General features: G+C 45.6%; 1 protein-coding gene across 1 annotated transcript in view; it reads left to right on the top strand.

Annotated features, from left to right (window-relative positions):
* The window catches only part of rasa4 (RAS p21 protein activator 4), a 200,756-nt gene that overhangs the window by 128,055 nt on the left and 46,937 nt on the right, over positions 1 to 25,764 (top strand). The window contains 4 exon segments of the mRNA XM_080210387.1: positions 4,998 to 5,079; positions 8,279 to 8,413; positions 12,805 to 12,896; positions 25,562 to 25,679. Of these exon segments, the coding sequence (XP_080066513.1) occupies positions 4,998 to 5,079; positions 8,279 to 8,413; positions 12,805 to 12,896; positions 25,562 to 25,679 (427 nt within the window).

The following is a 25,764-nucleotide window of genomic DNA, read 5'->3' as shown; positions in this document are numbered from 1 at the left end:
TAGTGCCTTTTGGAAGATCTAGTACAGATAGGAAATATACAGTAAATAGCAGAACCCTTGAGAGTATCGATAGGCAGAGGGATCTGGGTACACGGGTCACTGAAAGTGGCAACACAAGTGGATGAGGTCGTCAAGAAGGCATCGGCCAGGGCATTAAGTTTAAAACTTGGCAAGTCATATAGCAGCTTTATAGAACCTTAATTTACTGCACTTGGAATATAGTGTTCAATTTTGGTTGCCACATTACCAGAAGGATGCAGAGGCTTTGGAGAGAGTAGAGAAAAGATTTACAAGGATGTTGCTGGGTATGGAGGGCATTAGCTATGAGGAGAGGTTGGAGAAACTTGGTTTGTTCTCACTGGAACGACTGAGGTTGAGGGGTGACCCAATTGAAGTCTACAAGGTTATGAAAGGCATGGACAGAGTGGATAGTCAGAAGCTTTTTCCCAGGGTGGAAGAGTCAATTACTAGGGGGCACAGGTTTAAGGCGCGAGGGGCAAGGTTTGAAGGAGATGTACGAGGCAAATTTTTTTTTACATGGAGGGTGATGGGTGACTGGAACTCACTGCGGGGGGAGCGAGATACTACAGGGTCTTTTAAGGGTTGTCTTGACAAATACCTGACTAGATGGGAATAGAGAGATATGGTCCCCTGAAGGGTAGGGGGTTTTAGTTCAGTCAGACAGCACGGTCAACGTAGGCTTGGAGGGCCGAAGGGCCTGTTCTTGTGCTGTAATTTTCTTTGTTCTTTATAAGAAGCCTATTCTTTAGGAAGTCTACAAGCTTATCCCAGGGGTTGACTTATTCATCGGATTTCTATATGCCCAGACCCCCAAGGACTCAGAGTTTGTCTGTCTTTGTTAACCCTAGCAAATTAAATCCGTTGTGGTGTGAATGGGGTCTTGTTGCATGTTGTATCTCATATGCTTGAGACAGGAGCTGGTTGGTTGCGGGTGTCACCTCTGCTGGGCAGGCAAGTCCCATTCTGATTTTATTAGCCCAGGGCTGAGGTAATCCTCCCACATCTGAGGGATGAAGTCTCACCTTCCAGACCTGTTGGCTGGCCAATCAGATGACTAGGAATTCTCCTCTCTGGCATTCACTGGCAAGAGAGTTGAGAGCCTGGGCTTGTGAGAGTGGAGGGGAGGGCCAAGCACAGTGGGTAGCACAATGGGGCTGTCTCTATCCCGCTGTGCCACCCACCATCGTGGTGGGACTGAACATTTAAGGGCCTCAATTGGCCCAAGGGTGCACGCGTCCTCTATTGTTGGTGAACTACCAGTGGAGGATGGTAGGTGACAAGCATGGCACCCATACCATGACACCCAATTTTACACCCTTCCACCTGCCGGCCTCCCCACAGTGGGGGAGATGGGAGGGGGAGCACGGGGTATAAAATTCCACGTAACGTGTGAGATGATAACAGTGCGATGTAGGATGTAAAGGAGCCTGGTAAAGGCAGCTCAGTACAAATCTCAATCCTTTGAACCGGCTGACTGACCAGCTCATTAATAACAGTGTTCATTCACTGTTACTTCACCAGCTGTTGTCTGGACAGCTGATCTGTGATGTGAAGTGGGTTCGGTTCCTGTACCCGCTGAGGTTATTCTCAGCCTTACCCCTCACCTGAGACGTGGTGACCCTCTGGTTAAATCGGGCTTTTTCAAAGTGGGGCTCGCGAGCCACAGCTGGCCTGTGGGATGTTGAAAATGGGTAAATTCTCGCAGCTGATACTGTTTAAAAATAAAAACAGGATCTTCTGTGATCCTGTTAAAAAGAAACGGGGTGAATTTTCACATTCCCATGGGAATGGGAGTGGGCGAGGGATGGATCAATGAAAAGTCCGTTGACCTCGGGTGGGATCTTCTGGTTTCAGTGTAAAGTGCAACCGGAAAATCCCACTCGGGATGTTTCATGGTCCTGTTTAAAACAAAGTGTGATTTTCTTTTTTTATTATTCATTCATGGAACATGAGCATCGCTGGCTGGCCAGCATTTACTGCCCATTCCCAGTTGCCTGAGGGCCAGTTGAGAATCAATCACATTGCTGTGGATCTGGAATCACATGTAGGCCAGACTGGGTAAGAATGACAGATTTCCTTCCCTAAAGGACATTAGTGAATCTGATGGGTTTTTCCGACAATCGACAATGGTTCCATGGCCATCAGCAGATTCTTAATTCCGGATATTTATTGAATTCAAATTTCGCCACCTGCCAGGATGGGAATTGAACCTGTGTCCCCAGAGCATTGCCCTGGGTCTCTGGATTACTAGTCCAGTGACAATATCATGACACCACTGCTTCCTTTTAAAGAAAATTCGGGATCTTCTGTGATCCTGTATTTAAAAAAAAGTGGGATTTTCTTTGATTCTGTTCAAAAAAAACTTGGAATGTTCAGCTTATGTCACACACATTTTGTAGAAGCCAGTTTGACAAAGATGTTCACTCAGACAATGACATAACCAGCGTGAGGACTTTGATTTGGAGGAAAAGCTTAGTGTTGCCTGATACAATTCAAGCAATGTGCACTTTCTGATAGGAAAAGATCAGAATTAGGAGCGAGGTGTATTTTTAAATGTAAATCCCTTTTAGATTGTGACTGTAGCTTGCCTGGTCAACACACTCTGCCCACATCCCAAACTTCCTGCCGAGAAGGCAGGTTATAACATCAGCGTGTGATAGATATCGTCATTATCCAACTCATTATTTTTCCCCAGTGTGCGCAAAACTATGCTGCCTTTGAATCAATCTTAAAATGAAATGAAAGCTAAAAATCAGAAAAACCATTGAGTTTTTTTTAAATTACGGGCTGTACATGAGAAATGAGAATCGATTGCAGACTTCAATGGATGCAGCAGAATGTAGTTATTGATGTGACATATCTCACCTATCAGGGAGGCTTGTTGATGGGATGGTAAAAGATAGAGGTAATAGGAGAACTAGGTTTCCGCCTGAGAAGCAGCACGTTAATCTGCTGAGCTCCGCATTCCAAAGGTGCATCTGAAACAAGAAATCTGTCACAAGAAAACATAGAAAATAGAAACAGGAGTACAGGCCATTTGGCCCTTCGAGCCTGCTCCACCATTCATCTTGATCACGGCGGATCACCGTGATGCACAGTAAATGTCTGATTTCGTACACTCATTTGGAATGTATGTGTTAACAAGAGGCGTTTGTAAAGTACTGACTCCAATCTCCTTTGCTGAAATGTGGCCCAAATAAATTGGAAAATGGATGTGAAACTGCATTTAATATACTGTACAACATTAGTACAAAGGGGAAAGATTGTATTTAATTGCACATCCACTTTGCAGTTGATGCAGTCCGCCTTGTTGTCCAACGAGGGGCATACACGCGGTGGGTCGTGCGAGGGCTGCTCTTGGATGTTGCTTCGAGAGTTGCCTAGTGCTTCACGTCGTTCGTGTACGCTTAAACTGGACCATCTGATGGGCAATATGACAGCTCAGTGACTATCACTGTTTGTTGTGCAGATACATGGATTTGGGCCGGTGTCTGAGAGAGCTTGCACATTCTCCCCGTGCTTGCGTGGGTTTTCTCCGGGTGCTCCGGTTTCCTCCCACACCCCAAAAACGTGCTCTTAGGCTGATTGGTGTTAACAAATTGTCCCTAAATTAGTCTTCCCTCAATCTTCCCCAATTGGCGTAGACAAAGGTCAATAGGTAGAGTATGGCACTCGTAATAAAATGGCAGCGCGGGCTCGTTGGGCCGAAGGGCCTGTTTCCCGTGCTGTGTTGTTCTTTGTTCTTTGACGTGTGTCATAAGGACTGACCATTTGGTAAATGTGGATTGTCAGTAAAACAGTAGGTTAAATCATCACCAATCAGCTCTTATGGCTTCATTTATATATTTTTTTACTTCAGAGCAACTTGTGACCCTTGAAGACAAACCCGACTGTTCTAAACTCCTGAGAGTCATGTCAGGAGGTAATCAACCCCGCAAACAGCTGGTCAGAAACTTTGAACTCTGCAAGTTACACCTTTTAGCAGCAGCTTGCGCTATAGCGACAAAGATCAGGATTCCACCCCCCCCTCCGTGGTGGCATTTTCCAGTCCTGCCAAAGGTCCATGGACACCGTCAGCGTTCCCCGGACAGTGGCTTCCGTGGCAGTACCCTGTTGCTTCATCCTCCGAGGAGAATCCTATGGGAGACACAGTCCAGAGCGGGGGATGTGTTTAATAAGTTCCAGTGTGAATTAGTGGCTGCGGAGGTATATATAGGCCCTGGGACGGTCCATGTGATGACCTCAATTATAGCCATTTGATTGAATGCGGAGGTGGTGGGGGGAGAAACCACAATCAGCAGGCGCTGGCTATGAGTCAGCTTGTAGAAGGTCTCCTGTAACAAATCATTCAGAAGCATCTCCCTGTGGAAATTCTCCGACTGCAGCGTCAGGTTACATTGAGCTATTTTTAAATCAGGAGGAGGTGGAATACTCAGAGAGGTTGCATTAGTTAGCTTTCTTCTTCTCTAGCCTAGTCCTCTGTCACTGTCCGATCTGTGCCACAATGGCAAAGTGCATGTTCCACACAGGGAGGCAAATTAGAAAGCAGAGTAACAAGCATTCAGGCTTTTGTTAATACTTTGTGCTGTCAGTGTGTTGCCAGGAATTCTAATTTTGCTGCTCTCTTTCTCCTGCTACTGAAATATCCCAGTGGCTTCTCACCACTGGCTACATGTTTTGGCACAGTGGGCATTTCAGTTGTGCTTCGTATGAAAGAAGTGATTTCTCGACAGTGTTGTCGCTGTGGATTATATTTTTAAACCTGCAAAGCTTTTTTAAGTTTTAAGTTGTAAAAACATTTTTTTAAATAACCCTTTCTATCTGTTTCATTTCCACTTATTGCCTCAAAAAGACACTTTGCGTTCTTACCTCCCCGAAAACTACCAGTAATGCAATCTACTTCAGAGTAATGTGACTGTTTGGTGAGGTTGTGAACGGTGCTATATCAATGCAAGTCGTTCTTTTTTCCTTTTCAGAGATCTGGCCCGGAAAGATCTCAATGGAGCTTCAGATCCTTTCGTTCGAGTGCAGTACAATGGGAAAACCCAAGAAAGCTCTGTGAGTCCACCCTGTTCCTGTTGCGCTAATTCCAAACTGACCAACTCCATATTAAAGGTGTTAATAACTTACATTTCAATATCCTCGTTCTGGTCATTGGGCAAAAGGTACGGAGTTCTTCTGATACTAATCTAATCAGGTCACATTGTTAGAATGTAACCAATGATAACATTGGATCTGGCCGAGTGTGACCAACGGTAAATGCTGTAAGGGTCAGCTGACCCAGTAAACTAACCAATGACAAAATGACGTGGTGGTCAGCTGACTCGGTATAACTAAGAAGCTGCTGGGAACTTGGAATGGCCCAGGGTGAGGCCTCAAGTGTTGGAGTAATGAAGTTTCTTCATTAAACCTTTTTCTTGGATTTATAAGTTGGAGGAAATCTTGTTTTATTTTGTTGCCTATAACTGACAGAGTTCCTTCTGGTGGATCAACACAGATAACCAGCAGACTAGTTCAAACACAATGCAGGAAAGGATACTATATTTCAGAAATGTATTTTCTAAAAAAAGACCGGGCCCAGATTCTCGCTCCTGGCTCGAGTACATAAAGGCAGGAGAGTTCCTGACTCCCCTGAACCTGATACCCAAACATGGCTGCCCAGATGTTCAGTGTTTGGTTTGGGGAGAGAGGGCTTGACTAGAAGTCAGAGTGGGCGACCTGGGGAGAACTGAGGAGGATGCCATGTACGGGGCAGTCTGGCAGGCAGGCCGCCCACCCTCGGGGTTTTGCCCAAAGTTTAAAAATAATGATTAAAACATTCGTCTAACCCTCAATGCTCACACAGTCTTCCCCTTCCCCTCCCCCCTGTAATCCTCCTGTCCTATCCAAGCCAACCCATGCCACCTCCTGCCTCTCACTCACCCGCTCCCATAAATCTCATTCCCTCCGTATGCCCACACCCATGGTCCAATCCGCTTGGATCATGAGGATCAAGCCCAAGACAGGAGGTGAGAGCCCTGTCTTGTCAGCTTGGATTGGGAATGTCTCACCTTGTTGGGACTCTGAATTGGACTTGATTGGATTGAATTGGAACAAAAATAAATGCTGAGATTTTCCAGCATTTTCTTTCTTAGGGTCCACAACCATTTAGCTGTCTGCTGTGGAGGTCTTGTGGCTTAGTAGGTCACACCCCTGCCCCAGATTCTAGTCCCACTCCAGGCCATTGTGACCATGGAGGAGCATTCATGATGTGCTTCAACAGGTCACTAATCTTTCCAGCGTTTCCCCACTATTCCATGAAGGGAGAGGGGGAAAAGAAGTGTAGGTAAAGATATGAAACAAGCAAACAGCCCTCTGCTGTGTCCAGCCTGGCTTCTCTCTGGCTTCTGAGTGCACCATTCAAAACTGGATCCTCTCCATTGTTTTAATCAGTTAGATTAAAATTTCTAACGGAAATTGAACTGAAGCATCTACACAAAACCCTGTACTTTTATTCTTCTCTTAGAAGGATTTTTTTTTTGCTGATAAATAGCTCCACCCTTTTCTCAGTATCACTAAGCTCTTGAAATGTTGAGGTCAAGTGTTTATAGATGTAGGAAGTATATTGTACATGCAATACATTTAAAATAGTTCTTACTACCAGTCCCCGGGCAATGGAGGTTTCAGAAAGTCGATCATTTATTCCAAGGTCCCTCTTCCCAGCTCCAATCTTTGTTTTACTCCTCAGAATATATAAGACTTTAAGATATAGGAGCAGAATTAGGCTATTTGGCCCATCAGATCTATTCTGTCAATCGGTCATGGCTGATATCTTTTTCACCCCCCAATCTCCTGCCTTTTCCCCCTAACCTTTGATCTCCTTACCAATCAAGAACCTAGCAACCTTTAGCCTGGCTCGCCAGGTAAGAACAGGGCTGCTTCTGAAGTGATGCCCATTTTACATATCATCCAAATCTGTGCTGCATTGCCCTTAGTGGAACACGTATTTGTTCAGCAGGAGAGCCGGGGTATAAAGTGGGCATCCAACATTAAAACCCTTTCTCTTGTCATGTGAGTTAAGTTAAAATGTTGTTGGTGTATTTCCCGACTGACTATGCCAGGGGAAGTTTAATCATACGACGAGCGGGGCCTACCGTCCCTGCCCCTGCTCCACGTGGCCTGTTTTGGGGCAATGGAGATGGTCTGCCATTGGCCAACGGCTGGATTTTACAGCCCCGCCGCGGTCAACGTGGTTTCCCGTTGTCCACACCCTCTGCTGCTGGGGAACACCCAGTGGGAGTACAGGGGTCACCATCAGCGGGACCAGGAGATCCTGCCGGCAGGAAGGGCTGGAAAATCCTGCTCAGTGTCTTTAATATAGAGAAATATTGATCCCTTCACACACAAGCAATCAGACAGAAATGGACAGCACGGTAACACAGTGGTTAGCACTGTTGCTTCACAGCACCAGGGACCTGGGTTCCATTCCCGGCTCAGGTCACTGTCTGTGTGGAGTTTGCATGTTCTCCTCGTGTCTGCGTGGGTTTCCTCCGGGTGCTCCGGTTTCCTCCCACAGTCCAAAGATGTGCGGGTTAGGTTGATTGGCCGTGCTAAGATTGCCCCTTAGTGTCCTGGAATGTGTAGGTTAGAGGGATTAGCGGGTAAATGTGTAGGGATATGGGGATAGGGCCTGGGTGGGATTGTGGTTGGTGCAGACTCAATAGACTAAAGGGCCTGTTTCTGCACTGTAGGGTTCTGTGGATGCTGAGTCCACAAAGAAAAATTTGGAGGGATTGCTAAGAGTTTGGTCAGTGTGTTGAGGGGAGGTAGATGGAGAGGCTTAGGTTGGAAATTTCAGTATTTAGTGTCTGGACATCTGAAAGTACTGCAGTTAATGCTACAACAAAGGTAATTGGGGATTTATAATACACCAGTGTCAGAAGAACGGAGAGCTTTCAGAAGGCTGAAGGGTGGAGATAGTACAGAGATGACCATGGAGAGAATAAAACACGAGAATAAGAATCTTAAGTTTGAAGGATAGGCTAATTCATTAATAAATTTACAGAAATCTATTTTTTTTTATTCATTCATGGGTGTGGCTGGCTTGCCAACATTTATTGCCCATCCCTAATTGCCACTGAGATGACGCCTTCTTGAAATGCTGCTGTCCATGTACTCGCCCACCCTGCTGCATTCAGCACTTGGCTAGGCGGCAGTGGGTGGCTGTTGTGGGTTACTCACGTGCTGGCTCTTCATGCTGATGTCTCTTTGCAAGTAGGTTGTGAAAAAGTCCTGCTACCCCCGCTGGAATGAGGTGTTTGAGTTTGCCCTGGACGACACAGGGGCAGAGAACACGTTGCACGTGGAGGTGTGGGACTGGGACCTCGTCAGCAAGAATGATTTCCTGGGGAAGGTAGGTAATTGCCGATTCACAGCTTTTGATTTCACACATTCAGAATACCTTGTATTTATCTAATGTCTTTCGCATTCTCAGAATGATCCAAGGTGCTTCACAGTCAGTGGATCACTGTGGTTTCCTTCCAGCCAATTTGCCCAAAGGAATGCCTTACATGTAACAGTGTGATAATAATCTTGTTTCCGTGATGTTGATTGAGGAATAAATCTTGGTCAGCACACGGGGGGCAAGTTCCCCTGCACTCCTTCACATTAATGAAATCAGCCGGACCCCTAAAGTGTTCCATCGTCGGATGGAAGTGTGGGCTACAGAATTGGCCCTCTAACCACAGGGGCACCATCTGTAACTCAGACCTGCTGATCCAGATCCCCATTATCTCAGAACAGTTTTATTGCTGGGCTGATTCCGCGATGTTCCCATACAGTGGTGCGCAGTCCAGCGAAAGCAGAATTATTCTGCAGTTAACTTCTGTATCAATAATCACTGCTTGGGAGAGGGTGCTGCCAAGGTAAGTGAACTGGTCCATTGCCTGTAGTTTCTGCCCTTTGATTGTGATTATGGGTTCTGTGTACGGTACATGAGGAGCAGGCTGGTGTATAACTTCAGTCTTTTTCATGTTGATGGTGAGTCCAAAGTTGTCACATGCCATGGAAAATTTGTCCATACTGACTTGCATCCCTGGCTCTGAGCATCTCAGGACGCAGTCATTGGCAAAGAGGAAATCTCTCAGAACAGTCTCCTTCACTTTGGTAATAGCTTGAAGTTTCCTCAGGTTGAAGAGCAACAAAACTGAAGGTCTACAGCGCCGTGGTACTCACTACCCTCCTGTATGCCTGTGAAACATGGACTGTATATTGAAGGCATGCAAGACAGCTCCATCATTTCCACATGACTTGTCTTCGCAGAATATTACACATCAGATGGAAAGACAAAGTACCAGACACTGAGGTTCTCTCTAGAACAAGTCTACCATCAGTCCACACACTGCTGATGAGAGCACAGACCCGGTGGGCAGGTCATGTCATCCGTATGTCAGACGAGCGCAAACCCAAGCAGCTCCTTTTTGGGGAACTCTCTGCTGGAAAACGCTCGCATGGAGAGCAGAAGAGACATTACAAAGACACACTCAAGGCCTCCCTGAAGTCGCTTGACATTGACACGACCACCTGGGAAACGCTGGCACAAAACCGCCCTACCTGGCACTGCCTCATCCACAAAGGCTGTCAAGCTCACGAAGCAAGGTGTATTGCTGAAGCACAACTTAAGCGTGAGCTGTGCAAGTCCAGAGCCACCAGCGCAACAACTACAGTGTCTACACAAGTCTGTCCAGTATGTGCCAGGACATTCCGTGCCCGAATTGGCCCTGATCAGTCATCTTCGGACACACCCCAACCAGCCTCAAAATGACTAATGGTGTCGAGGTCCTCATTGAGCCAACGTGCAAACTCCACATAGACAGTGACCCAAGTGAGGAATTGAACCCAGGTCCCTGGCGCTGTGAGGCAGCAGTGCTAACCACTGTGTCACCCTTATTCAGATAATTGAATGCTAGCAATCGCTGATTAACTTAGCACCTTGGTGAGTCACAAGTGTGTGATTGACAGAACTTACAATGTGTTCATTTAATGGTTTTCATAAGAAATCACAAAACAAAATCATATTACGGTGCAGAACGAGGCCATTCAGCCCATCCTTTCTGTACTGGGTCTCAGATTGAGCATTTCACCAAACGGATGAAATGAATAGTGCATATCGAGGTCTGACTACAGGATGTACTATAATGAGAAGGCCAGACAAACTTCATTCATGTGAAGATAACTCAATCCCACTATTAGATTATGGAAATTACTTTCTAGAGTTCTTAGAAAATATTTTTCAATATATTTTCATATTTAAAAGCCTTTCTAATTTGTTTCGGATTCCAACAATAATTTATATTCATATATACAAATTTGGGGCGATACGGTGGCACAGTGGTTAGCACTGCTGCTTCACAACTCCAGGGACCTGGGTTCAATTCTCGGCTTTGGTCTGTGTGGTGTTTGCACGTTCTCCCCATGTCTGCGTGGGTTTCTTCCGGGTGCTCCGGTTTCCTCCCACAGTCCAAAGATGTGCAGGTTACTTTGACTGGCCATGCTAAATTGACTCTAGTGTCAAGTGGATTAGCAGGGTAAAAATATGGGGTTATGGGAATAGGGCCTGAGTGGGATTGTGGTCAGTACAGACTCGATGGGCTGAATGGCCTCCTCTGCACTGTAGATAGGAGCAAACAGGACTTCCTGCAAGTTAGGATGCAGACAGTTCTGGACAGTCCCCCTGTTTACGGAAGATTGAAGATGGGAAACTAACCAGGATTACTTCAGGCATCCTAACATTTAACTGGAGTTTCTGCTCAGCCTGTGCCGGGTGTTCGATAAACAGTCTGAAAGTTTAGCACTGGTGGAAGAATTCTAAACATATGAGTGAGGAGTAGGCCTCTCGGCCCCTCGAGCCTGTTCTGCCATTCAGTAAGATCTGATTGGAACTTCAGCCCCATATTCCTGACTACCCCCGATAACCTTTCACCCCCCCCCATCTCCGTTAATAAGGAATCTATCGAGCGCTGCCTGTGCTCCCACTGCCTTTTGAAGAAGAGAGTTCCAGTGACAGACAAACCTCTGAGGGAAAACATCTCTCCTCATCTCGGTCTTCAACTGGCAGTCACTTATTTCCAAACAGTGACCCCAAGTGCAAGATTCTCCAACATCTCTCCATATCCGCCCTGTCAAAACCCCTCAGCATCTTATAGATTTTGATCAAGTTGCCTCTTACTTTTCTAAACTCCACTGGTTATAAAGCTAACCTCTCCAACTTTACCTCAGAAGACAACCCAAAAGAGGTGGTAGTTATGTTGAGCTAAGACCGGCACAGTGGTTAGCACTATTGCCTCACAGCACCAGGGACCCAGGTTCAATTCCCGGTTTGGGTCACTGTCTGTGCAGAGTCCGCACGTTCTCCCTGTGTCTGCATGGGTTTCCTCTGGGTGCTCCGGCTTCCTCCCACACTCCAAAGATGTGGGGGTTAGGTGGATTGGCCGTGCTAAATTGCCCCTTAGTGTCAGGGGGACTAGCTAGCTTAAAATGCACGGGGTTATGGGGATAAGGTCTGGGTGGGATTGTGGTCAGTGCAGACTTGATGGGCCGAATGGCCTCCTTCTGCACAATGAAACTAAAACGATTGGGAAAATGTCCTCATTTGCATTGTGTATCTTTAACAGTGGATTCTCTACTCGACAGTGACACCATCAGTTGAAGATGTTTCTTTCTTCACGATTGGGTTAAGGATGATACTGGCAAGGCCAGCAGTGATTACCCATCCTGAATCTCCCTCACAACACAGGGAGAGTCAGGTACCCTGATGTGGGACAGGAGTTATCCATAGGCCCAAACAGTAAGGGTTTCCTTTTCCAAAAGACATGTGGGAAGTATTTGGGTCAGCTTCCAGATGTATTAAACCAAGCTTAAATTCTCAAAGTGCCAAGGTGGCATTTGCTGTGCCAACTGTGCAGACTCTTTTCCAAATGGGGAGAGTATTCAGAAGCACAAAGGGAATTGGCAGTCCCAGTTTAGGATTCTCTTAAAGTTAACTTGCAGGTTGAGTTGGTAATTAGGGAGGCAAATGCAATATTAGCATTCATTTTGAGAGGACGAGAATACAAGATCAGGGGTGTACTGCTGAGCCTGTAAAGGATCTGGTCAGACCCCATTTGGAACGTTGTGAGCAATTTTGGGCCCCATATCTAAGGAAGGATGTGCTGGCCGTGGAGAGGGTCCAGAGGAGGTTCACAAGAATGATCCCAGGAATTAATATATGAAGAACGTGTCTGTACTCGATGGAGTTTAGAAGGATGAGCGGGGACCTCATTGAAACTTATCGAATATTGAAAGGCCTGGACAGAGTGGACGCAGGGAAGATGTTTCCATTAGCAGGAAATCCGAAGGCGCAGACTCAGAGTAAAGGGACAACCCTTTAGAACCTAAATGAGGAAGAGTTTCTTTAGCCAGAGGGTGGTGAATCTGTGGAATTCATTGCCACAGAAGGCTGTGGAGGCCAGATCATTGAGTATAGTCAAGTCAGAGATAGATAGACAGATTCTTGATTGGTAAGGGGATCAAAGGTTATGGGGAAAAAGCAGGAGAATGAGGTTGAGAAACTTATCAGCCATAATTGAATGGTGAAGCCAGACTCGATGGGCTGAATGACCTAACTCTGGTTTTTATACCTTATGGTATTACGCTCTAACTGGGGGTTGGGGAAAGATGCAGGCTGCTAAATGGAAGAGCTGCAGATTAAGGATCACATTGGACTGGAGCTGGGTTTTCATCATCTGTTGTTCTTCTGCTCTCAAGGTGGCGTTCAACATTAACAAGCTCCTGGCAATTCAACGGAAAGAAGGCTGGTTTATGCTGCTCCCGGATAAGGCGCGGAGGAGTGAGACTGAGTAAGTGTTCTTGTCTTAACAGCTTCTTGCCTTCCTTACTGTGGAATAGAATGAAAGAAAGAGCTGCATCTGTATAACGCCTTTTGTAATCTCAAACATGCCAACGTGCTTTATGCCACAGTGGCACAGTGGTTAGCACTGCCACCTCACAACACCAGGGACCCGGGTTCGATACCCAGCTTGGGTCATTGTCTGTGTGTAGTCTGCATGTTCTCCCCGTGTCTGCGTGGGTTTCCTCTGGGTGTTCCTATTTCCTCCCACAGTCCGAAAGACATGCTGGTTAGGTGCATTGGCCATGCTAAATTCTCCCTCAGTGCACCCGAACAGGGGCAGGAGTGTGGCGATTAGGGGATATTCACAGTAACTTCATTGCAGAGTTAATGTAGGCTGACTTGTGACACAAATAAATAAATTTGAACTTAAGTTTAAGTACTTTTTGATATGCAGTCACATTTGTGATGTAGGAAGCACAGCATCCAATGTGCACACAGCAAGATTCCACACACAGCAAGATCCCACACTCAGCAATGGCATTGACCAGGTAATCTGTTCCACTGACATTGATTGAGGGATAAATATTGGCCCAGACACCAGGGGGATCCACCTCCCCGCCTCACCCCAAGAGGTTTAGGCAGGAAACCTCTGACCTCACCCATGACTGGGATTCTCCAGTCCCACTGCCGTGAATGGGGTTGGGGCTGAGTGCCAAATTCTCCGTCCTCGATGGCAGTGGGGGGGAGGGGGGGGGGATGAATGAGATCAGAGAATCCCGCCCTCAATGTCTCACCTGAAAGGCATCCTGGTTAGGTGCTTTGGCCATGCTAAATTCTCCCTCCGCGTACCTGAGCAGGTGTCAGTGTGTAGGGATTTTCACAGTAACTTCATTGCAGTGTTAATGTCAGCCTATTTGTGACTCCAATAAATAAACTTTAAATACCCTTCGCTAACAAAAATCCATTGACCATCTTAAACAGCCCCTAATCTTCTATATTCAAGGGCAAGCGGTCTTCATAATTTAGTTTCAGCATCATTCTGAGAATGTCTGACTCCACTCTCTCCAAAGGTAAATTATTCTTTCTGAGGTGCAGTGGTCCGGAACTTCTCACGTGTGTGGTCTAATCAAAGCTTTGTATAAAGTTTTGTAGAACAGTAGAGTTTCTCCAAACCAAAAGCCTTCAAATAACAGAGCATCTTACCAGATTTAAACCTCATTGATGAGTGGTCTATCCACGTCAAATCTGCTGCTTGTTTTCCCAGTATGTGTGAGTTCTTTCTTATATTCTCATGTTTAAGATTGCTGCGTGTGTGTTGTGCGTTTTAATGAGATGGTAACGAGGAATTGGAAGGTTAGAGAAGATAACAAGAGGCAGAAGTTGTAGGGTTTTGGGTGACGTCAGCTGAATGACTGCTTCACGATAAACAAAGGCTTTTATTTTTACTCTGACCAAATCGCATCCAGCCTTTGGATAGCACTGACGTGCTGGAGGATTTGAGTATCAGCCATTGCCTCACAATGTTATTGTGTGGGTCATAGATGATGCATACTATACAATGCTTCAGTGACAGTCATCACACGGTGAATCATTTCGCTTCAGCTGTTAGAACCATCTACCCAAATTACACTATAAAACAAGCTTCAAAGTGCGGCTGTGATGGACCATCTCTGGGATTTGCCCGCATTTCAAAAGAAAGTGCAAATTTAATCTCTTAGTCATACCCGCGTGGTGTCATTTTAAGAGGTTATTTTTATGTTTAAATTTAATATGACATTTTCCCTTAAATTGCCTCCTGTGATTTCAATCATCTTCCACTCCTCTCCCCTCCCCCGCCTCTCCGCCATTTGCCCCGGGTTACACACCAGTCACCAGACAGGAAGACAAGTGGACGTCTTGTGTAGGAGGTGTGATCACCTCCCCATAGGAGGGCATGCACGATCCCAACTTCTGCTCAGATACGTCCTCATTAAGCTGAGTAACTGCGATCAGAAACACGACATTTCTCCCACCCAGTCCCCGCATCGAGATTGGGTGAGGTGGTTGAGGTGCAAACCCCCTACTCTGCTCCAATTCTGATCAAATCAAAAGACCACTCAGTTCCATACCTTGTTGCTGTGTGAGTCCAAGCATGGACTCGAGATCTGAATTCCGGGCGGTGAGGTAGGAGTGGTATCGAGGCAGCCTTTGACCAAGTGTAGCACCAAAGAGCTCCAGTAAAGCTGAAGTCAGTGGAAATTGGAGGGAACACTCTGGCTGGAGTCATACCCAGCACAAAGCGATGCGGCTGTGGCAGTTAGAGATCAATCGCTTCAACCCAGGGAGTTGCTCAGTGTTTTACACCCAACTGACTCCAAGCTAATAATATTTCCTCTATGTCAGTGTTACCCAAACTGTTCGATCTGTGGGCTCCCTATTGATCTCCCAGGAGCATCAGAGAAACCCAAACATTCTCATCATGTCAAAGCTTGTTGTGAAATTGGTCCGAACACAGTAATCAAATGTAAACAAATCTTTTGAGTTCTATCTGTACATATATTAGAACTTAGGAACAGGCACACAGTCACAATTACTTTCGCCAGCTACATGGCTCCATCACATTAACCCCTCGCCCTGCCACCTTCGCGTAGTCCCCTCAGATCAACCTCTGACCAAGCCACCCTCCCATAGCCCCTTACTATTAACACTTGGCCAAGCCAGCCTCCCATAGCCCACTCACATTAACCCATGAACAAGCCACCCTCCCAAAGCACCTTAACATTAACCCTCCCATAACCCACTCACATTAACCTCTGACCAAGCCACCCTCCCATAGCCCCTTACTATTAACACTTGGCCAAGCCAGCCTCCCACAGCCCCTTAATATTAACACTTGGCCAAGCCAGCCTCCCATAGCCCCTTAATATTAACACTTGGCCAAGCCAGCCTCCCATAGCCCACTCACATTAACCCCTGAACAAGCCACCCTCCCAAAGCACCTTAACATTAACCCTCCCATAACCCATTCACATTAACCCCTGACCAAGTTATCCTCCCAAAGCACCTTAACATTAACTCTTGGCCAAAGCCCCCTTCCCATTGGAGGAGGCACAGTGGTTAGCACTGCTGTCTCACAGTCCCACGGACCTGGGTTTGATTCCTGGCTTGGGTCACCGTCTGTGTGGCGTTTGCATGTTCTCCCCGTGACTGCGTGGGTTTCCTCTGGGCGCTCCAGTTTCCTTTCACAGCCTAAAGATGTGCGGGTTAGATTGATTGGCCATTCTAAAGTGCCCCTTAGTGTCCTGAGATGCACAAGACAGACTTGTTTGAAAATGGAAAAATTTGGGTCTCATTATTAATGACCATAAATAAGATCAAGAACTGACCATCAAAATGCTGTGCAGCATCCTTAATGAGGACTAGCAGAAAATCAAAGTGTCAATGAACAGTCCTCGAGGTGGCAGTGTCAAACGCCAGGTTAAACACAGGCTGAACGCCAGGTTAAACACAGGCCGAATGCCAGGTTAAACACAGGCCGAGCGCCAGGTTAAACACAGGCCGAGCGCCAGGTTAAACACAGGCGAGCGCCACGTTAATCACAGGCCGAAAGCCACGTTAAACACAGGCCGAAAGCCACGTTAAACACAGGCCGAACGCCACGTTAAACACAGGCCGAACGCCGCGTTAAACACAGGCCGAAAGCCGCGTTAAACACAGGCCGAACGCCGCGTTAAACACAGGCCGAACGCCACGTTAAACACAGGCCAAACACAAGGTTAGTGGGGTAAATATGTAAGGTTATGTGTGAGATTGTAGTTGGTGCAGACTCGATGGGCTGAGTGGCCTCCTTCTGCACTGCAGGGATTCTATGATAGCCAAGCTATGGCATTTCCATGGCCATTCACCTATAATACAGCGTAGAGAACCAATGAACCCTACATGACAATGGAATGTAGAAAGAAGCTTTTATTGTGGGATCTTGTGCACATTGACTGATGTGTTTTCAATTGGTTAAAGTTATGCTAATTCCTTTTAGTTATAGTTAAGCGGTATTGTTAAATAAAGTCTGTTTTGATAAAAGCTTCCTAGTAGCTCAATAGAATCACACCTGGAGTGAAACACCTTATATTAACCCTACGGGTGGCACAGTGGTTACAACTGCTGCCTTGCAGAACCAAGCTCCTGGGTTCAATTCTGGCCTTGGGTGACTGTCTGTGTGAAGTTTGCACGTTCTCCCTGTGTCGGTGTGGGATTCTTCTAGTGCTCCAGTTTTCTCCCACAGTCCAAAGATGTGCAGGTTAGGTGGATTGGCCATGTTTAATTGGCCCTTAGTGTCCCACGGTGTGTACGTTAGATGGATTAGCAGGGTAAGTACTCGGGGTTACAGGGTTAGGGTGAGGAAAGAAGCTGAGTAATGTCAGAAAGAGTTGGTGCACCCTCAATGTGCCGAATGGCCTCCGTTTACATTGTCGGGATTCTCAGTTTATTTGTCCCTTTGAGTGTAAGTAATGCCAAAATCAGAAATACTTGGGGTCTAGGCTAGCTTGATAATAGACCTTGGAGTTTCTAATCTGGTCCCTAACGAAAGTTAGATGGGGGATGTTTTCCTTATAAACCTCAGGTGTTAAAGAGGCTCTGACACGGCCAAGATGGGGCCTTAAACTGAAACACTGGTTTTATCTGATGCTTAACCTGGCGTTTGGCCTGTGTTTAACCTGGCGTTTGACCTGTATTTAACCTGGCCTTCGGCCTGTGTTTAATCTGGCGTTCGGCCTGTATTTAACCTGGCGTTTGACCTGTGTTTAACCTGGCATTCGACCTGTGTTTAACCTGGCATTTGACCTGTGTTTAACCTGGCCTACGGCCTGTGTTTAACCTGGCGTTTGGCCTGTGTTTAACCTGGCATTTGACCTGTATTTAACCTGGCCTTCGGCCTGTGTTTAACCTTGTGTTTGGCCTTGTTTAACCTGGCGTTCGGCCTGTTCGGCCTGTGTTTAACCTGGCGTTCGGCTTGTGTTTAACCTTGTGTTTGGCCTTGTTTAACCTGGCGTTCGGCCTGTTCGGCCTGTGTTTAACCTGGCGTTCGGCTTGTGTTTAACCTTGTGTTTGGCCTGTGTTTAACCTTGTGTTTGACCTGTGTTTAACCTGGCGTTCAGCTTGTGTTTAACCTTGTGTTTGGCCTGTGTTTAACCTGGCGTTCGGCTTGTGTTTGGCCTGTGTTTAACCTTGTGTTTGGCCTGTGTTTAACCTTGTGTTTGGCCTGTGTTTAACCTGGTGTTCGGCCTGTGTTTAACCTGGCGTTTGACACTGCCACCTAGAGGACTGTTCGTTGACACTTTGATTTTCTGCTAGTCCTCATTAAGGATGCTGCACAGCATTTTGATGGTCAGTTCTTGATCTTATTTATGGTCAGTATTAATAAGACCTAAATCTTTACACTTTCCAACAAGTCTGTCTTAGAATCCTACAGTGCAGAAGGAGGCCATTCAGCCCATCGAGTCTGCACTGACCACTATGCCATCCAGGCCCTATCCCCATAACCCCGTGCATTTATCTTAACTAGTCCCCCCCGCCAACACTAAGAGGCAATTTAGCACGGTCAATTCACCTAACCTGCACATCTTTGGACTGTGGGAGGAAACCCATGCAGACACGGGGAGAATGTGCAAACTCCACACAGACAGTGACCCAAGCCAGGAATCGAACCCGGGTCCCTGGCGCTGTGAGGCAGCAGTGCTAACCACTGTGCCACTGTGCAGTCCTTATGAATAACCAATCTCCTCCACCCTGCAGTTACTGCAACAGTGCAAGAGACCTGTAACCTACAAATGTTGTAGAGACAAATTTGTTAAAACGGCTGTCTAAAAGCAAACCTGGGAGCCAGGACCATTACTGAGATAATGTCCTGTGGGTGCCCAGCTCCTGAATGAACTTGGAGCTCAGTTAAAAAATGAGACCATTTCACTCTCGCTATCACTCTTTCACTACAATAACTCTCTATGTTTTCTTCTTTATTCCTCCCCTCACAAGCAGTGCTGTTGAAAGTGTGTGTGTATACCCACCGCACCCCCCCCCCCCCCCGACTTTGTTGGTCCGCTTGAGAAAGCACAGAACTCACTTTAACCAAACAGTGAGTAGCACAGGGATTGGTTCAACTGTACATTAACAGAGCAACTGATGCCATGAGGGGTCATTTAGTTTATCATTGGAGCCCAGCGATTGAAGAATGGGGAGGGACGCTGACTGCTTTTTGTCTGCCCTAGTTGTGGAAAAGTAAATCAGCTAAATGGGTGAAAAGTGGGCCACGTACCATATCTGCAGCAGAAGCACTTGAACTAAACAGTTTGTCAAAGTTCTGGATATTGTTACAGGAGAATGTTGCCTTAAAGAGGTACTCACTGTGTGCTGTGTCTCCAATTAACATTGAGTCCATTGTATTGTCCATATATGTTGCTTCTTTCACAACCTCTTCTTAGTCTTTTGGCTAAAATCAAGTGTAATATCAACATACTGCGCTTGGTTGAAGTCATTAGGTTACATTTTAGCTTCATTTGAAGCAATTTTTAAAAGCAGCATCTCGGCCTTTTGGCTAAGATGCAAATGAGATCAAGCCTTGGAGGAGCAGCTACGCCTACTCCAATCAGCTTGGATCATGTAGATCAAGCCCAAGACAGGAGGTGAGAGCCCTGTCTGGTCAGCTTGGATCGGGAATGTCTCAACTTGTTGGGACTCTGAATTGGACTTGATTGGATTGAATTGGAATAAAAAAATCAGAATGCTGAAAGAAGCTACCTATATTGGGGGTGGGGGAGTGGTGAGGGGGTCTTCAGTCTTTTGTTACCAGTTTAATTGCCATGAGTTTCTGTGAAAAGATGACAATAGCATTCAATCAATCTGAGAAGACCAGAACATGACAGCAGTCTCTCAAATAACGATTGCTGTCAAAATAGAGGAATCAGTTTAATACTTGCCCATTGAGAGGTCTTGTCTAAGATGCAAAATCACATGAGAAGTACAAAAATGGAGAAGTATTCAGATTGTAAGAAACACACTGGGGTTTGCTTCATTGCAATAACAACCTGTATCTGTGCAGCAGTGATTGTCCAATAGGATTTTCATGCTCCTTGAACTTCAGGCAATTAGGGTACCATGTTCATCACATGATGTAAAATATATGCAAGATTAATAAAACGATCTTTTCAAAATCACCAACCATCAAGACCATACCTTCATTGCCAGAGCCAGGCTTCAATCCAACTGTTCTGCAAAGCAAGCCTGCTATATAGATTCTCAAAGGGTGGTGACAATCTGTTAACTGAAGTGATCTTATTCTGACAGTGCGCTTCAGTTCTTTTCAAAAATAAAATTTCTTCAAGACAAAACTAATATATCAGAATTGATATATTAGAAGACTCATGCTGGGGGGGAGGAATTCACAGATCTTTACATATTGGCATCAGCACTCCTACTCTTGCCTTGTTGATAGTCTGTTGTTCGTCATTTCTGAACACAGCGTACAGCAAAATAATCACTGATCTTCAAAAATTACTTCATATTGAACAGTGAACATGAAAAACATGTTTTTGGTGTCGCCGTAAAGAAAAACCAGACACAACTTGCTACAATTGAGGCCATTCACTATTTTCCAGTTGATTATCATAGATTGCTTTTGAATAAGAACTACAGTGTGGAAAATGGAAATCTGTTTTTTGTTAATATTTAATAAGTTTTTGGCTCGTGGCCAACCTCCTATAATTGCCCCCTTTTACACCATCAGTGCCCTTTCAATTGCTTGCTTCAACAGATCAATTGAGGCAAAGGCTGAATACATCTGAATGTTCCTGCACACCTCCAGCTCAACAGAATTGGAAATTTCCACCCTCATTAACCATGCAACACTCTCCATTGCTCATGGACCTGAACTGTTTTGCTATAACAGCCAATTACCAGCTAAATAAAACCAATTTCTCAGTTAGGGTCCCCTGTGTCACTAGAAAATCCTGGGAGCAGTTGAACTGTCCTCCTTCCAGAGACTGTGCCCTGGGGTTTTCCCTAGAGAGGCAGGTTTTTGAATATATTCAAGGCTGAGTGAGACAGATTTTTGATTGACAAGGGAGTCAAAGGTGGAGGACAGGCAGGAAAATTGAGTTAAACCCACAATCAGTTCAGCCACGATCTTGTCTCTACAATGAGGTAATGTAGGCCAGCAAGCACAGGGGAATGGATCACTGAGACAGGTAGCCACCCTTTGCCCCAACATCCTTCAGTTATACTTCAGTCGTGAGTAGAAAGTGTTTATCTTATTGTGAAGTCTTACTGCCAGACGGCGAAAGGCAGATCATAAATTCAACAGAATACTGAAAGTCAGGGGTGACAAAAGGGTTAGGATTACATGCAAGAGGATTAACTAAAAAAAAATCATATTCTGCACTCAATCTCGTGGCACTTTCAGACACCCCGCGGAGATAAGATTAATTGGTTCACACTGAGCATGTTCTGGAGACGGAGTAACAAGAGTTCAATTATTGAAAAGCTCTAAGTGTTTACATCAATTCTATAGAAATCTGATTTTGTTTATACTCATTCATGGGATGTGGGTGTCGCAGGCCAGGCCAGCAATTTATGCCCAAATCTAGTTGCCCTTGAGAAGGTGCTGGCGAGCTGACTTCTTGAACCACTGCAGTCCTTGTAGGTACACCCACAGTGCTGTTAGGGAAGGAGTTCCAGGGTTTTGACCCAATGACAGTGAAGGAACAGTCATTAATTTCCAAGTTAAGATGGCGTGTGGCATTGAGGGGAATTTACAGGTGGTGGTGTTGCCAATGCATTCGCTGCCTTTGTCTTTCTAGGCGACGTAAGTTGTGTGTTTGCTATCTTGGTGAGGTGCTGCAGTACATCTTGTAGCTGGTGCACACTACCGGTGTGTTGGAGGGAGTGAGTGGGGGTGCCTATCAAGCAGGCTGCTTGGTCCAGGATGGTGTCGAGTTTCTTGCGAGTAGTTGGAGTGGTACCCATCCAGACAAGTGGATACTGCTCCATCACACTTCTGACTTGTGCCTTGTAAATGGTGGCTAGGCAGAAGGTGAGTTAAGAATTCCCAGCCTCTGATCTTCTCTTGTAGCTCCAGTATTTATGGGTGGCCCACTTCTGGTCAATGGTAAGCTCAGCGGATGTTGGTGGTGGGCGATTCAGTGATGGTAATGTTATTGAGTCTAACCACATTACTGTATGTCTGGAGTTACACGCCAGATAAGGATGGCAGATTTCCTTCATTAAGGTCATTAGTGAACCAGGTCAGGACAATTGTGGATAGTTTCATGGTCACCATTACCGAGAATAACTTTATAATTCCAGATTTTATTAATTAATTGAATTTAAATTCCACCAGCGGCTGTGGCAGGATTTGAACTCATGATCCCAGAGCACTCACCTGGGCCTCTGGATTACCAGTCTAATGGCATTATTAATATGCTGTCATCTCCCCAGAGGCTGTAGATTGGTCAGGATAAAATCAAGTAAATTTTTGGATAAAAGCAAATTACTGCAGATGCTGGAATCTGAAACCAAAAGAGAAAATTCTGGAAAATCTGGCAGCGTCTGTAAGGAGAGAAAAGAGCTGATGTTTCGATCCAGATGACCCTTTGTCAAAGCTTTTTGACAAAGCTCCCTGATCTTCTTCCTTTGACATCTGGATGAAATGTCAGCTCTTTTCTCTCCTTACAGATGTTGCCAGACCTGCTGAGATTTTCCAGCATTTTCTCTTTTGGTTTCAAGTAAATCTTTCCCCATTCTTGGTTCTCTAACCACCTGCCACACATTCCGTGCTGGCAGATATGTCCTTCAGAATTATTTCAGCTACTGAGCCACTCTTGGCGATGGATGTTGAAGTTTCCCTATCCAGAGTACGTTCCGCACCCTTTCCACCCTCAGTGTTTCTTCCAAGTGGTGTAAAACGTGGAGAAGTTGTGGGCTGGGATGAAGCAATGCGGAAAGGAAAATTAGAAAGAGAGGCAGCTATTGTCCACCTTCTGCATCGCACATAGATCAAACCACTCAAACGCGTATTCTCTAGACTGCAGGAGACCACAAGGGCAGAGAAAAGAAGGAGAAATATCAGTAGGGTAATGATGGCAGTTCTACCAAAGTTAAACTCTTACTGTGAAAAATCAAATACTTCCAAAAAAAAATCAACTTAGAATAAGAAAAGTCACTATTTATATGACTTTCTTTCTATCAGGCTGTTTATCTTTTTCTACTTTTTAGCTGTTAGTAATTAGAATTTCTCTTTCACAGGAATAAGCAGTTGATGTGGAGCTTTTTTTAACTGTCAGTGAAATGCAGATGAGATTATTAGATATTTTCACTGCACATACTGAGACCCTGCAACTACTATTCAGTACACTGGGATCATTGTAACACCCCATGATGGGTGGAAGTTGTAGTTTCAATGGCAGAGGGTTGGAGTGGGTGGGAGTTGGGATTGACTAACCTGTTCTTCAGAGGCAGATCATTAATTAGCGCTGTTAATGAGGCTGTGTGAAAATGTTATAGCTGTTCAGATTTAATGGCTGCAGGGCCAGGTTTCCCTGTGCTGGAAATTGATCCACACAGCATGTGTTCAATAGGAACACTGCCCCTGAACACTCCCCCACCCCCCTCCTCCTCTATCTCCATCCACCTACCCTTGCTTCTATTCCCAACCCCCACATCCCAGCTCAACTTCGTTCCTGACTCTCAAATCTTCTCTTTGGACCAACTCTGCGATCCCCTAGACCCACTCTCCAATCGCCACTGACCCCCTCATCAATTGCCTCTACTCAATTCTCCGATCCCCCAGACCCACTTTCAGATCCCCTGACCCACTTACCCATCATCCCTCCCCAGCCGACCCCCTGATCTTCTTCCTGACCTGTGACCAAGCTCTCTCCTCCCCTTCTCAGCTCTCCAATTGTATCCTCCCAGTGCGAGTACTCAGTGTAAGTATCCTCCCAGTGCGGCATGGTGGCATTGAGGTTAGCACTGCTGCCTCACAGCGCCAGGGACCCGGGTTCAATTCCCAGCTTGAGTTATTGTCAATGTGGAGTCTGCACGTTCTCCCCGTGTCTGCGTGGGCTTCCTCTGGATACTCTGGTTTTCTCCTACAGTCCGAAAGACATGCTGGTTAGGTGCTGTGTAGATTCTCCCTCAGTGTACCTGAACAGGCGCCAGAGTGTGGTGACAAGGGGATTTTCACATTAACTTCATCGCAGTGTTATTGTAAGCCTAATTTTGACACGAAGAAATAAACTTGAACAAATTTAAACAACATCACAGTCAGCCTTTTCAATTCAGCTGGACCTCCTCAGAACCCACGCTTTCACAGTAACCACCCTTTCCCCTCCATTCCCAGTAAATGTCAGGGTCCCAGTGACCCAGCTCTGAGTGAAAATATCAAAGATGTAGAGATGCTGGTGTTGGACTGGGGTAAAGACAGTAAGAAGTCTCACTACACCAGGTTTAAGGCCAACCAGTTTATTTGATAGTAAACTCACAAGCTTTTGGAAACAGTGTTCCTTCGTCAGGTGTGTGGAAGGTTCTGATCAGAGAAAGGCGTATAAAGACACACACAGTTTACACACATACACACACACACACACACACAAAGACTAATCACTATTCTGTAAACTGTGTGTGTCTTTATATGCCTTTCTCTGATCAGAACCTTCCACACACCGAATGAAGGAACACCGTTTCTGAAAGCTTGTAAGTTTACTATCAAATAAACTGGTTGGACTTTAACCTGGTGTTGTGAAACTTCTTACTGAAAATATCAAATCCAGGCCTAGCCTTTTAACAGCAACTGAGGCCTTGCTCAAAAGACCAGGAGACATACCAGACACTGAAAGTAATTGTTATTGTGCAGGATCTGGTATTTAAAGAACAAAGAACAAAACAGCCCGGGAACAGGCCCTTCAGCCCAACGAGCCCGCACCGCCATTTTAACACTACCAGTCCCCCCCTCCACCCATGACCCTTATCTATTGTATTATGGCCATCCACATTGAGGGAAACTAATTCAGGGACAATTTATTACTTCCAATCAGCCTAATAGCGTTTGTTGCACTTAAATTTTATTTCGGGGCATTAGAAATTTCAGTTACTGGGGAAAAAAAAAAGTTACCCACGAATGGATTTTGAGGTGCAAATCTTTCAGAGGCCACCTTGTGTGGTTTTTCAGTACAGTAGCAGTGTCGCAGTTACACAGTCACTGGTTTAAATAAGTGATTGTTGTTTTAAGTGAGAATTATAACGAAAGACGTCATCACACAAAATGACGGGAAGAGTGACGAGAAATACAGTTTTGTTGACACGAAAGAAACAGAAATGTAATATTTTAAATTGTTACGTAGGTAAATGATGATGATGGTGATGAAATATATTGCAGAGAAATGTAAAAGAGCAACTGCTTTATGTGAATAGGTTCGGGACCTGATATGAATATTACATGTGCATTTATTATTTTTTTAAAAAGTTGGCAAAGATTAAATATTGATCCAACAGAACCCCAGGGACTAAGATGAAGTGAATCACTTTAACTCTTCAGCATGAATTGGTGCCATGGCAACGAACCGAATGTACTGGTGATGTATTGTAAGTGTGTGTAAAGTGATTTGTACCATGTTGTGCACTCTGATAAATGTGGTTGTCTTTCAGGGAAAACCTCGGGTCGTTGAGGCTGCAGCTACGACTCCGCGATGAGAGTGTTCTTCCTTCCGGGTACTACCAGCCCCTCATCGAGTTACTCCTCCAGTCGGTCAAAACGAGCAACAATGTGAGTAACCTCGTTGGCGTTTACCGTTCCTCAAACGGTGATACTTTTCCAGGGTGCGCCCATCCCCCCACCCCGGTGGCTTGTT

This window comes from Carcharhinus amblyrhynchos, chromosome 23 (genome assembly GCF_965287045.1).
Source record: "Carcharhinus amblyrhynchos chromosome 23, sCarAmb.v2.hapA, whole genome shotgun sequence".
NCBI classification, from domain to species: domain Eukaryota; kingdom Metazoa; phylum Chordata; class Chondrichthyes; order Carcharhiniformes; family Carcharhinidae; genus Carcharhinus; species Carcharhinus amblyrhynchos.
Note: the sequence above shows the minus strand (reverse complement) of the source record. Positions and strands in the feature narration are given on the sequence as shown.